Genomic DNA, 14,267 nt, shown 5'->3' on the forward strand with positions numbered 1-14,267 from the left:
TATTGGGTTGCTTTAGACAGTTCTTTAATGGTACATGAAGATTTTGCAGTATGGAATATCAGAAAAGCTGTAGACAGAGCTTTGTAGTTGGCCAACCTTATAGACTTAGAGGTTCCAACTCTGAGTACATAATGAAAGAAGATAAATGCAGTTTCTTTTTTTTTTTTTTACGCATAGTGAGAAAAAGAAGTGACCATTTCTCCTCTTTTAGATTATGTGCTTTCCATTTCTCATGCAATTCCTTAAAATACATTTAGAACAAGAGCCTTAGTATAGGGGCTATGTATATAACTGAGTTGGAAAAGCGCTTGTCTGGTATCCATGAAATCCCAGGTCTGAGCCTCAGCAATACATAAACCAGGTGTGCTAACATTTGTCTCCAACTAGCCTTTAGGAGGTAGAAGCACGAGGGTCAGAAGTTCAAAGTCACCCTCACTATGTCACAGGTTGAAGCCATCCTAGAATACATTAGACCACGCCTTAAAAAAAGAGGCTGCATGAGTGAAGACGTCCTGGTGGTACAGTGGCCAGCTTAACTAAGGCCATACAACCTCACTGCAGGGAAATGGCAGCATAGTAAATGGCCAATTCCTCCACAGCAGCATTAGTAACAGCCAAGGAGTAAAGTGACCTAACACCTGCCAACTGATGGAGGGAGTAAAGCAACAGCATATTCCAGCAACAGGCAGATAATAGAGACTGACAACAGCATGCTGAGAGAACAGAGCCCTTCACAAGGAGTAAGTATTGTATGATATAAGATGCTCAGGAAAAAGAAATTACATATAGACATAAGATAGATTGTTAGGTCTGGGGAAGGTAGGAGGACTAGGGGGTGACAACTTTGAGACTCATGGTTTATTCACAATGATGACAATGCTCTGACTTGACTGTGATGGTGACTATGCAAGTCTGTGAATACGCTGCGATGCTGATATTTTACTCTGAATGGTGAGCTCTGCATTATGTTCATTATAGCTCAAGAGCATTGTTACATTTTGCAAGCCAGGTGAACTGGGACCTGCTAAACCCAGCACTTGAAAGGAGGAGGGAAGGAGATGGCTGCAAACTGGAGGACAACCTGCTTCATGCAGTTACTTCTAGACTACTCGGAGGTTCTAGACCTATAGAGGTTCTAAAATACACACACACACACACACACACGGATGGCAGAATCTAGATACTGTTTCTCATTCTGTTTTAGATAGGAATACTAAAGATAATCTAAATTTCCATACACTTATATTTCTAAATGATAGTAATGCCTAGCTGCCTAGCTTTGGAGACAGGTTTTAAATTACTCTAAAGCATTTGCTTTTTGTTTGTTCCTGGAACAAGAGACTGAGCATAAGGGCTTACACATTCAAGGCAAAAACTGCAGAGCGTACTCTTAGGCCCTTTTAAAAGTTTTTCAGGCTGGCCTCAAATTCTTGCCTCAATCTCCCAAGAAGCTGACATCACAGTGTGCTACCACACCTGGATAACATCTGTATTTTTGAGCAACATATGGAATTTCTGTACAAGTTACTCTGAAATTCATTAAATAAGTTTCAAAGATGCTGTATCTACTCACAAAACTGAGGGTAAGAAGTAAGCCGATTTTCTGAAACTTTCCACAAACATCATCTCTGGTTTAACCTACTTTGCTTCAATTGCAATAAAAATACTTGTGAGGAATGATACATAGCTCTCAATTTGACCAAGGATAAATATTTTAGAGAAAGACATATGAAATTATAAGAAAAAAGTGAAGCCAGTGAGATGGCTCTTGGGGTCGGAAGGCACCTGTGGCCAAACCTGATGATAGAAGCTAGATCGCTAGAGGTTGCACGATGGAAGGAGAGAAAAGACCCCACAAGTTGTCCTTAGACCTCCACTGGGATGAGGCAGCATGCCCGGCCTGTTCTCTCACAAGAATGCATTTTTTTTAAGTCAAAGGATAAAATGGTAGAATAAAAATGTAGTTTAAGTAATAAGTTCACTATAAAGGTAACAGCAAATTGCAATAAAGTATAAAAGAGAGCTTTCTACTGAAACTATCTTAAAACTGTATTATTTAAGAAGCTATAGATGAGTCGCGGACATTAAATTCATACATACCTGACTTCTGAGCTGACCTAATCTCGTCTTTAATTCTTGTGCCTCGTCTTCTAGATTGCTGCGGTAACGGGAGGAAACCTCCAGCGACGCCTCGGACATTGCCTGCTTTTTTAGGGTGTCAGCCAGCTCCTGCTGAAGTTGCCTTAGAACTACCTGGGAAGATATATCCATTACTGATTTTATAAAACATATTACAACGTGTATTAAAGCCATTTAACTCTTCCACACGCTCTGAAGAATATCACTGCATCAAGTCGTGTGTGTCAGTGAGGCTGGTGGGCATAAATTCTACACTGTGAAACCTCGTTATATATCTTAATTTATTCACATTCTAAAATGTCATCTTCCAACCTGTACGTAAAAACATAAAAGTGTACATATTAGCAAGGCACCACATGTTCCAGTATATGTGCACATTATCTAGGTCTTAAATCAAGTCAGTTATGGCGTCAAACATTCACCATTTCTTCTTAGTGAAACCCTTTCTTCTAGATGTTTGAAGTATGCAGGACACTATTGTTCAGCAGCTCCCCATTTCCTGCTCTTAAGTGTAACTGAGCACCCACCAACTGACCTCCTCCTGTCACTCCTCCCTCCTTCTCACCCCCAGCTCTAGGAGCTACTTTTGTACTTCAGGGCTTTAAAGAATCCAGCTTTTTAAGATTCTGTATTATATGTATGACCATGAGGTCCTTATGTTTCTGTGCCCGGCCTTCCGTTTTCAGCCTTTGGTCAAGCACCAAAGGATTCTTCCCAGCTTTGGGCAGAACCAATACAGTTTCATAATCAGCTAGATTTAACACTTAGTACTAAAGAACAGTATTTTGAATTTCCCTTTGGAATGTTTTGGTAATATTTATCTTTCTTAGGGTTGGAGAGATAGCTCAATGGTTAAGCGCACTGACTCATGTCCAAGGAATCAAACTTGGGTTCAATTCCTAGTGCCCACAGGGAGGTTCATGACCATCTGTAACTCCCACTCCAAGGGATCTGATATCCTCACCTGGCCTCTGTAAGTACTAGGCATGCACAGGGCACGTGCATACACATACACACAGGTACACACCCATAAATGCAAGATAAAAATAAGCAAAAGTTTAGACTGTATGTCTCCTTTCTGCTACTTACTTCTCTTTCTGCTTTCTCATTTTCGTACTGACACACTCTTTCTTTTAATTGGCTGCACTCACTGATTAGCTCCTTATTTCTGTCTTCTAGCCTCAGACTCTGCTTCCGACTCTCAGCTTGGAACTTGTTTAGTGTATCATGGAACTGGTCTTGGATGTTGACTATCGTCTTGTCTTTGTTCTCAGCTTTGTGGGAAGCGTCGTCTAACTGCTGCCGAAGCAGCATGTTTTCACTCTGGAGCTGGGCCAGCCTCTCCTCTATGGACTCTTGCTTGCCCATGTACTTGTTCACCTTCCCTTGCTCATCTTGATACATGTGCTCCACTTCCTTCATCTGGCACTGTGTGTCGCTGAGGTCTCTTTGTACACGCTTCAAAACCAAAGTCTTTTCTCTGAGCGCATCTTTTGTGTGATGAAATTCAATTTCTACGCTATTCAATTTTCTTTCAGTTTTAGAAAGTTGCTGAGAGAGAATCTCATTGTTATCTCTGAGGTTAGACATATCAAAATTCATCTTGTCTTTCAGTCGAAACCACTCGTCTCTTGCTCTCTGGAAAGCAATTTCTAAGTCTCTTTTTGATGTCTGAATTTCAGCATGATCGTGCATAGCAGAAGCCAGTCTAGATCGGAATGACTCAATGTCTGTTTCCAATCTTTCTTTATTTTGTTTTTCATTCTCCAGCTTAGAAGTCAGCATTGTATTCTCAGTTTTAAGATTATTAAGCTGTGCATTATATTGGAATATTGTTTTTGTAAATGTTTCTTCATTCAGCTTTATCATGCTTTGGAGCTTATCATTCTTTTCATTTGCAGTCTTAAGATCCTCAAGATACTTCTTTTCTTTTTCCTGGCTATGGTTTTTTATTGTGTCCATTTCCAGGCTTAACATGGCAATTTCATCCTGCAATCTCTGATTTTTATGCAATAGGTCTTTTTCTTTTTCATGACTAACAGAAACCTAAGTAAGGAAAGAGACATTTAGCTAGCACTCTATGAAATGTCACAATTTCTTATGGGATGCAAGAACAGCATGTACAATTCTACAATCCAAGAGCTGAAATACATATAAGCAACTGAAAAAAATCTCATTTCTGAGCTTACAGATTTATAAATTCCTCAAAGTTCATAAATGCAATTGAAGACCATGACTTTATGAACTTAAGAGGGAATTACTTTTTAAGAAACAGCACTGGAATAGCCTTTCTCTGACTTATAATAGGCTTAAGGCACAAAGTCCAAGATTACTAAATATGCTCACCTTTTACATCAGGAGATGGCGTAGTGCAAGTGAGGACTAAAGCATAGTCCCCAGCACCCATGTAAGTGCTGGGGCATGCGGCAGCCCACCTGCAGCAAGGCAGCTAGGTGGACTAGCCAAGTGGGTTCAGAGAGTCTCTGCATCAATACATGAAGTGTGGAGTGACCAAAGAGACACCTGTCATCAACCTCTATATGCATGCATGCACGTGACCCAGACATGAACACAGAGCCTTGCCACACACACACACACACAAAAATAGGCTTATACTTTAATATGTAATGTAAATATCCAATCCATAATATGAGCCTTAGTTTGTTCATTTGTACAAAAGAAATTCCCCAATGTTCTTTTAATTCTTTTTTTCCAGGAAGTTTTTCTAACACTTTTTTTAATCTGTCATATGTCATAGGAACTACATTTCTTGATAAATGTTAAAGTAAGCATTATACAAATAAGTATGTTTGCACTAATGAGTAAACTAGTCACTATTCTGAAAAGAAGAGATTAAAAATGTAACATGTAGCATAAGGTTATCGCGTACTTCAAAGGCTGATTTCTGTACCCCATGTCTGACTGCAATCCTTGTTCAGAGAATCTCCTGTCTCAGTGTTGTGTGAACACTCTTCCCCAACTGTCCCTCGATATGCCCAACTGGCTTACAGCCAATCCCTGAACAGGAGAGAGAATAGGGCTGGACTTCCTGCCCTCTAGGGGATGAGGAGTTAAGAGAGAGCAGTAGAGATTGAGCCAAGGGCAGAGGTTCAGGAGACATTTAGAAGGAACAGCTGGAGCAGGGAAAGCCCTAAAAATCAAGTATATCAGTGTTTTGGGCAAAGAGGAGTCAAACTAACAAAGAGGGTAAAGAACAAACTGCTCAAGATTGTGCTGTAAAGCTTGTCTAACAAATAATATAATAGTCTCAACTGTCTGGGTGAGAAAGAGAGAAACTGAGAAACAAACACAATTTTATAAAAATAAAGCTTCAGAATTCCCAGGTCCCCTTCCCCTGCGGCTAGTCTGCCTTCACCAAAGCACTTACTCCTTTACGCTACTTTAGACAGTAGGAGTAAGCTTCTGCCACCTTCTCCAGAAAGATGTATATTATGTATACACACACAGGGTCCAAAAATCCTCTATATTTTCTAAGATGAATAAGGCTGGTTCTGAAAGCATGTAAACAAATAAATACATCTTTTAAAACTAAAGAAAATACCTCAGAAGTCATTTTCTTCTGTGCCATTTCTATCTCCTTTTGTTTACAAAGGTGGTTTGCAAGAATCCCATCTTGCAACATTCTGGCATTCTGTTCTCGGGAAAGCTGCATTTGCGTCTCATTTCGCTCCTCTAAAACCTAAAGATACAGTCATGAAGTTTTCAGTCTTTTACTTTTGTGCCCATTGTGGACAGGGTATCTAAAAGCTTATTTAAGACTAGAACATTAAAAAACTAGAAACAGTTGATGAAAACATGAGGAACTCTATCCCATATAAAACACTCAAATTTGTACTGCATATTATAGTTAAATTGCTTAAAAAGCAAAAACACTTCTTACAGGTGAAAAGAGTATTGTAAATGACAGTTTGTTAACAGTTTCAAAGTCAGCTAACCTGTACATTTTTTTAAAATGTACAGTGTTTCTGTACATTTTACAGAGAAACACAGTGTTTCTCTGTGCGGCCCAACCCTACTTGTCTGGACTTGCTTTGAAGATCAGTCTGATCTCAAACTCACAGAGATCCGACTGCCTTTGCTTCTGAGTGCTGGGATTACAGAAGTGTACCACCGCACCCGGCGGTACTTTTAAGAGAGCCAAACTCTTCCAGATTAAGTATTATTTTCCAGATTAATCGACTACTTCACTCAGAAAAGATATATGTAGTACCCAGCTGTTTCCAAGAGCCACAATAAATAATTTCAGCTACCTATGCTGAAATTTATTCTTGGCACAGGGGCCATCAGTCAACAATGGATTGTATATATTCTGGCAGCCATATACAATTGCATCAACTAATGATGCTGATGCCTGACATGCTCATGACATTTGCATAATAATGTCTTCATTAAGTGGCACATGGAGATATATACATGATACATGTGTTCATAAATGTACATATGTAACTAAAGTGTCATTAAAAGTTCAACAAATAAAAATAGGCGGAAGAAACGTTTACCAGAGATTACTGTACCTGGTTCAGGTGATTTCTTACTGTCTTCAGCTCCATATCCAGTGTTCTGAGAGAGACTTCAAGCTGCTGCCTCGCTTCAACCTCATTCTGATACTGCTCGTCTTTTCTTCTAAGCTGCTCCGTCGTTTTTTCAGAAAGCTGATCTGCACTTCTCCTCTTCTCTTCCTCTTGTTTCAGTGCAAATCTGAAGTTAAATATGTTTATTTTGAAATTCACGTGATCTGGACCTCAAGATGGTGACGTACTGTCCTAATACAATTTCTCTGTTGTTAAATCATGTCTCCTTTTAATGACTCATGAGTTTAATTTTTCACTTTAATCTCTTCTAAAGCCCAAATGCTCTCGGTGAAAATAAGGATGAATAAAAATTTTAATTAGCAAGTTTCTAGAAGTCTGGTAAGTATCACTGAAAAGGAATTTTGGACTCCTTCAGTAAAGTTACAAGTTGAAAATTATCCTTTATAGGGATAGAGCAATGGATCAGCGGCTAGCTCACTTCCAGGACCCCAGTTCAGTTCCCAACATCAGCAGGGTGGCTTACACCTGGCTACAGCAACAGTTCTAGGGGATCTGACGCCCCGCTCTGGCCTCTGCAGGCACTGTGCACATGTGTACAAAACGCCCATACTAATAACATTAAGTACATTTTCCCTTTTTAAAAAGGGAAATTATCTTTTTACACAGTTGTATTTACTCTCTAATCAAAATAGATAATTTAAAGTTAGCATTGTTTAAAAGGTGTCAGTTACAAAGTTTACATCATGCACCAGGTGTAGAATTTTCTCTTTATGAAACATTTCCGGCCTCCCTAAAGTACTTGCAGTTTATGATAGCACCTTCCAATGTTCCATGTACTACATACACACCAAAGCCTTAGCCAAGCCAACAACAACAACAACAAATATCCAAAGTAATAAAACTAAAAGCCAAAAATGGATATTTTAAAACAGACACCAATGGAATCCAGAGGGTTATAAACATATACTTTCAAACATATTTATTCCATCAATTGGAAAATTAAAAAAAAAAGAATGAATTTTATAAGGTAATGACATACCAAAGTCAAAAGAAAGAGATTTGAAAGTGTAAACAGATCCACCACAAGCAAGGAGACCGAAACAGCAACTACTACACAAGCCCATACTCTTACAGCTACCAGACTTTTTATAGAGATGTCAAAATACACAATGAAGAATTAACACCGTTGTCAACAAACGGTCAAATTTGATACCTACATGCAGAAAAAAATAGATCCTTCTCTCTCACCCTACAGAAAACTCAATTCCAAATGGATCAAGAACCTCAACACAAATCTGGACCTGACACTTAGGGAGTAGAAAATAAGGAGTATGTGTCTTCTGATCTGGGAGCATGCGGGCGTTCTGTAGTGGATCCTGAGACTGGGAGAACTGGGTCTTGAAGGCCCATGTGGTTGTGGGCTCTTGACCACTGGGTGAGTGCTCTAGGGAGGTGCTGACTTCGACAGCAGGGTTATGACAGCTGGAGGAGCAGAGATGTGGCCTTGTACTGGGGAAGCTGGTGGAGGCTCTAGGAGGGTCGTGATGTACAGTGGTTTGATTTCAGTAGGCGGGGCTGAGGCCTCTTGTCTTGTGGGGTAATTAGCACACATCACAATGACAGAGTTATGTAAGGTACAAGAGACCTTCAGCAAGATTCTAGGGGATGGAAGGTTAGGAATCAGTCTACCAAATAAGGGATAAAGTCCTGCAAGGCAAGTGGTAGGCGCCTCAGAACAGTGGGTTTAGGGTGAAAAAGTAAGGAGAGGGTGAAAACTGCAAAGCAAATTAGGACTCTGCAACATGGGTGACTGGAGTCCTGAGAGGAGGCATCAGGATGCTCCCGAGGGGAGAGCAGGCCTTACTGGCAACTGAGTAAGGCACAGGCCCTTGGAATTCAGCAGGGCTAGGGGGGCTAAGGGAGAGAGCATGTATGGAGGGAGCCCTGGAGGGGACAGGAGTTTGAGGTGGGTCAAGGGATGATAAAAGGAAAAAAGTACCCTTAACGGCAATGTATGTGACATAGGTCCTGGGGTGGCAGTGGGGTGTGGATATCAGAAATGAGGAAGAAAGGTCCTTCCTGGAAACATATGTGGAGAGCATTCTGGGAAGGCTGAGTGTTTGGAGTGGCTGAGGGAAAAGGAGAGTAAGCCAATGCTGGAGCCTTGTGTGGCAGGAGGGGCTGGGAGTACCTGGGAAGGTGGTGGGGCCTTAGGGTGGCTGTGAGAGGAGGGAAGGCCCCTACTAGAAATTTGTGTAGCAGGGTCCAGGGATCTGGAGTAGTCATGGGAGAAGGAGGCCAAGATCTGAATGTCATTGTGTTTGGTGTTGGTCCTGTGTGGCAGCAGGATCTGGGGTAGCCAAAGGAGAAACTCAACAAGACAACCTTTATTCCTGATACACACTTAGAACAAAGTAGCTATATATAAAAATCATCATTTAAAAGCCAGCAGACTGTCCATATACCAGCAACAAACTTCCTGAGCGAGAAATTGTTGGAATAAAAGTAATCTAAAGGTGAAAGATGTCCACAGTGAAAAGTTTAAGATACTGAAGATGCTAGAAGGTAGAAAGACTCTCGATGCTCACAGACTGACAGAATTAATTAAGTTATCTACAGATAAACACAATCTTAATGATACTTAATGACATATTAATTCTCATTCCTTCTTTCTGTGATTTCTACGTAAATACTACAAAGAGATCATGAGGTTGCCGTGATGAGCTCATGTGTTCACATTATATAATAAAAATTTTTAAAGTAAATAATTATATATAAAACAACCAGTATTCTAATGTAAACATTTAAATACTGAGGCTTTTTACAGATGCTTTTATATAGACATTAAAAATATGATTGGGAGTCTTTTAGAATAATTCATAGTTAAATTCACTATATTAGTCCCAAAAATTTCACATTTCAGAAGACTAAGAAATTTTCTTTCCTACAAAACTCCTTGACAAAAGCAGACAAAGACAAAATTCAAGTCCATCTGTGTAGGGTTATCAGTGGACACATGCCTTCCACGCTCAGCTGAGAGATGAGCTCAGTGCCTGCTCTAAACCCTGTATCTAAACTCTAAATACAACTACTTGAGTTGTATCTCTGGGATCCCCACCGCAGAAGGAGACCAACACTCCCAAGTTACCACGTCCACACACGTGCCAAAGCAAGTGTTCCGGATCCGTTAAATATGGAGCACACTCCATGTGTAAATAAGCACACTCGTATTTAAATAAGTGAATGTAACAGAACATTAAAAATTAGTAAATAACATAAAACTACGACAGCTTACCTCAAACTGGAGAGTTCTTGCTCCCATTCTACCTTTTCATGCTCTAACTGTGACTTCACTTCTTTTGTTTCTGATACTTCCTTCTGCAATCCTTTAAGCTTAATTTCCATTCTTTTAAGCTTTCCTGTAAGTAGCTCACAGTGGCTTTTTTTAAATTCTATTAATCTTTTGTATGAATAAATGGCATCCCGGATTTTCAACAGACTAACAATATCTGAATTGGAGAAAATAAGAAACAAAATGAGTGCGTATATTAAAAGAGACTGCATATTTATACTCCCTTACATGCTGAAGAAATATATACTAAGGTCTTACAATGTGAAACACATTACACTAAGCTCTGCAAATAACATGTGTGAGACCCTTGCTCTTGGGCAGCTTAAAAAGAATATAAGGAATTTATGCACAATGGGGTTTTTTCTTACAAAATTGCATAGAACTGGAGTTCTTCATGTTAAACAGATTAAGCTAAACTCAGCTAAATTTTCTATGTTAGATTTAAAATAGAAAACAAGAAGTATTTAAGGAGCCTCCATTTCACTCTGCTTTGAGCCAAGCTGAGGTAACAGCTATGGAGCTATGTTGAAACAACCCGAATGAACACAGGTAAAATGTCTCAAGACAATGATCTTTAATAGACGGGGAATAAATGAAGTTTATGAATGTCCCAGGTCTCTGACTCTCCTGCCACACAAAGGAAGAACTGAAGTAGAGCTGCCTAGACTTGCTGAGTTGAGGTGATTAAGTTCAGAGTCTGATAAACAAAGACAGCTTGAGATCACAGGACAGACCAGAAAGGAGACAGCAGCACAGCAGGTCTGTAGGGGGCCCTGGAATACTCAGCTAAGTCCTAAACAATGCGTGGATAGGAAGAAACTACATGAACCAAGGATAAAACATGCGAAAAGATTAGATGAAATCTCATTCATTGTTCCCACATGCCAAGAATATCTATTCTGCTTAGTCAGGCTGGACAAACACAATTTACAAGATAAGATACAAATCAGAAAGAAGTTCATGAAAGACATAGCAAAGGAAAATAAACACATGGAAAATAATGTACATTAAGACCATAATGAAAGGAATAATATACTCCTATTAGAACAGGTAAAGATTTAAAATAATGATAATCAGCGTTTGTGAAGACAGAGACACTGGGTCTCTCTTATCCCATGGACAGGAAAACAGAATGGGGACATGCTGGAGAACAATCTGTCAACTTCCTAATAAGGAGCATGGAGAAATGAGGAGGCTTCTGTGATAGGTTTGTTAACTGCCTTGATTATGGTGATTAAATATGTGTTTAATATATATGTTGAAACTAACCAAATTAGCCTTTATATATCAACATGCCTTGCTGAAGCTATGTAAGACAAAACATCCTGCAGCAAGAGCAAACTCCTTGGATAACCAGGACACAGAAAACGCAGGGAAAACAAAGGATGGAGCAATTTAACCTCGCAGCGAAAGGTTAATATGATCAGATCTGAAGGTTTACAACTATGTAATTGCAGCTAAAAAAGAAACCATGTTTGCAGGAGGTGGGTTAGCAGGGGAAACAGTTTTCCAGTATTCTAGCAGAGACCAGGTATCTTAGGGTTACCATTGTTCTGATGAAACACTATAGCCAAAGCAACCTTTGGAGGAGAGGGTTTATTTATAGTTTATGCTTCCACATCACTGTTCATCATTGAAGGAAATTAGGACAGGAAGGAAAACGGGAGAAATCTGGAAGAATGAGCTGATGCAGAGGCCATAAAGGGGTGCTGCTCAGTTGCTTGCTTATCATGACTTGCTCAACACAGGACCACCAGCCCTGTGTTCATACTACCCAATGGGATGGGCCCTCTCCATCACTCACAATTAAGTAAATGCCCTAGAGGGCTGCCTACAGCCAGATCTTATGGTGGCATGTTCTCAACTAAGGCTTCCTCCTCTCCGATGTCTCTAGCTTGTGTCAAGTTGTCATAAAACTAGCCTCACCAGGTGACAGTCAGGCACAGAGGAAAAGCAAGATGAACAAAAAGACTGGATGCATCAGTCCCATTAAGAAAAGTCCAGCGAGAACCACTACAGTGCTGTGGCCGACATTATATTATATATTGTGGCCGATAGTATATAATAGCTCACATACTATTTTAAGGTAAAGTATATTTCTGATGTGGACTGTACTGTCCACCATCAGTGTTCTAGGGTCAATAATAAATGTGCAAATACTACAATAGGTAGAGAGGCCTTCCTTTTGTACAATGATCATACCTTTACACTCCGTTCTGAGGTGTTCGACTTCACACAGAATGTTCTCATAATCAGGGCACTGGACCTCACAGTCCTCAGATGCTGTTTCAGACGACTCAGTTAAGTCATCAAGGTTGTCCACAGCAGATGGCTGTCTACTGACCTATAAAATACACACTATTTTAAGCTGTTTCCCCAACATTTACATTTTACATGAAATAATGTTGCATATAAGCAGAAAGAGGCACTTCCTAGGAGAACTTACTGAAGTCAGAAGAACGCCTTTATCAACAGCTAGTGTTTCTTTCTTTCCCATGTCTTTCTATGACAAGGTCCTCTTTTTTCATGTTATCTTTTAACTCATATTTTATAATACTACCTCATAATATATTATAAAACAAAACACCATTTTTAAATTTTTTTAACATTACCTTGTTTTTATTAGATGTTTTCTTTGTGGGCCTAAAAAAAAACAAAACAAAAAACAAAAAACAAATCCATAAAAATCCTTTATGACTAAAATGCAAAATATAAAGAATATTTAAGATTATTGACTTTTATACAAAACCTCCACATTTGAATTTTATTTTTCTTACTATTGAAGTTTACATACTCTTTAAAATATAATAACTTCCTATAAGGAGTCTTAGTTGTAAACTGAGAGTAAGAGATAAAATAAAATAATTAGTAACATCCTAAGAAGGAATTAAAACATACATATATATATATTTATATATTTTTTAGTTGAGGATGACCTCTTGCCTTAATTACCAATGTTGGGGTTTTAAGTGTGTGCCACCAAGGCCCACCATGGGCTGCTGGCAATCAAATACAGGGATGTCTTTATTATAGGCGGGCACTCCACCAACTGACCCACATCCCCAGGCCAGAAACAATTAAACTTAGAGCAAAGTTCTGATGATCAAAGAAAAAGGAAAAATACATCACTTGCTTTATTTGGTACAAATAAATAAATAAATAAATAAATAATACCATCGGAAGTTTCTTTTGAGAGAGAGAGAACACCTGTGCGTCACAGTGCAAGTGAGGAGGTCAGAGAACAATGTTTATAAGCTTTGGCTGTGTGTTCTGGGACAACAGGTCCTCAGGCTTGGTGGCAAGGTTTTTCACCTTCTATGCCACATTGCTGACCCCTATTATTGCTGTTACTGTCATTTGCAATAAAAAAACAAAGTTTTGTGGACACTACAACCTATCTGGAAAGTGCTTCAGAAGTCCCGGGAAACCATTTTGTTTTGTTTTTGAGATAAGGTCTAACTTTGTAGCCTAGAATTTGTTATATAGTCCTGGCTGGCCTTGAACTCACAATGATCTTCCTGCCTCAGCCTTCTAAGTATTGAATTATAAGCATAAATTGCCACATCTGGATTGGAATAATTATTTTTATTTATGACAGGACTTAGCTTTTTCTGGGCCTGCAATTACTGTGCATGACTGTAGGAACTATGCGAACCTCATTGCAGTCCTCACAATTCTGCAAGACAGGCTAAGATGTAGTAGGTACTTGACGAAGAAGTGAGACAAAGAAAAGCCAGGTAATTTGCCCTAGACCACACAGCTGATCAGCAGCAGGGCCAGCATAACCAGGAACATGCTACACAGTGTGAAAACAATCCTATCTATTTTCAAGCGTTTTTCAGTGACACAGTAGCAAATGATTTCTCATTATTATTCTACTTCTATTTGTAATCAATTTCTGAATCTTGCAAACATTTTCTAAATAAAGACTTTAAACCTCCACAATTTTGGAAAATTGCTTTCTATGAGCTGATTTGTTCTAAAGAACAGGCATTATTAATCTATTCAGTTGTTTAGACATACATTCAGCAGATACTGAGCACATGATACACATAATAACATCCGCTACAAGGAATCATTTTATACTTTTTTATTTAACTAAATTTAAAATGTCTATGATGGTTTAACTTGTAGGACAGTGTTTTCATGTTTCACTCATATTTATATATTCCATTTCTCAACCTATTCAGAATGAACAGTGAGTGATGTTATCACCATAAAAA

At 39.1% G+C, this 14,267-nt stretch overlaps 1 protein-coding gene across 1 annotated transcript in view; it reads right to left on the minus strand.

The window, feature by feature from the left end:
• LOC129674328 (ankyrin repeat domain-containing protein 26-like) overlaps positions 1-14,267 on the minus strand; it is a 68,240-nt gene that overhangs the window by 18,299 nt on the left and 35,674 nt on the right. The window contains exons 19-25 of the mRNA XM_055604272.1: positions 12,657-12,687; positions 12,247-12,388; positions 9,988-10,201; positions 6,675-6,858; positions 5,702-5,839; positions 3,229-4,185; positions 2,101-2,253 (exon numbers count right to left, since the gene is read on the minus strand). Of these exons, the coding sequence (XP_055460247.1) occupies positions 2,101-2,253; positions 3,229-4,185; positions 5,702-5,839; positions 6,675-6,858; positions 9,988-10,201; positions 12,247-12,388; positions 12,657-12,687 (1,819 nt within the window). The remainder of the gene's footprint in view (positions 1-2,100; positions 2,254-3,228; positions 4,186-5,701; positions 5,840-6,674; positions 6,859-9,987; positions 10,202-12,246; positions 12,389-12,656; positions 12,688-14,267) is intronic.

This window comes from Psammomys obesus, unplaced genomic scaffold (genome assembly GCF_907164565.1).
Source record: "Psammomys obesus unplaced genomic scaffold, mPsaObe1.curated_primary_1811, whole genome shotgun sequence".
NCBI lineage: Eukaryota > Metazoa > Chordata > Mammalia > Rodentia > Muridae > Psammomys > Psammomys obesus.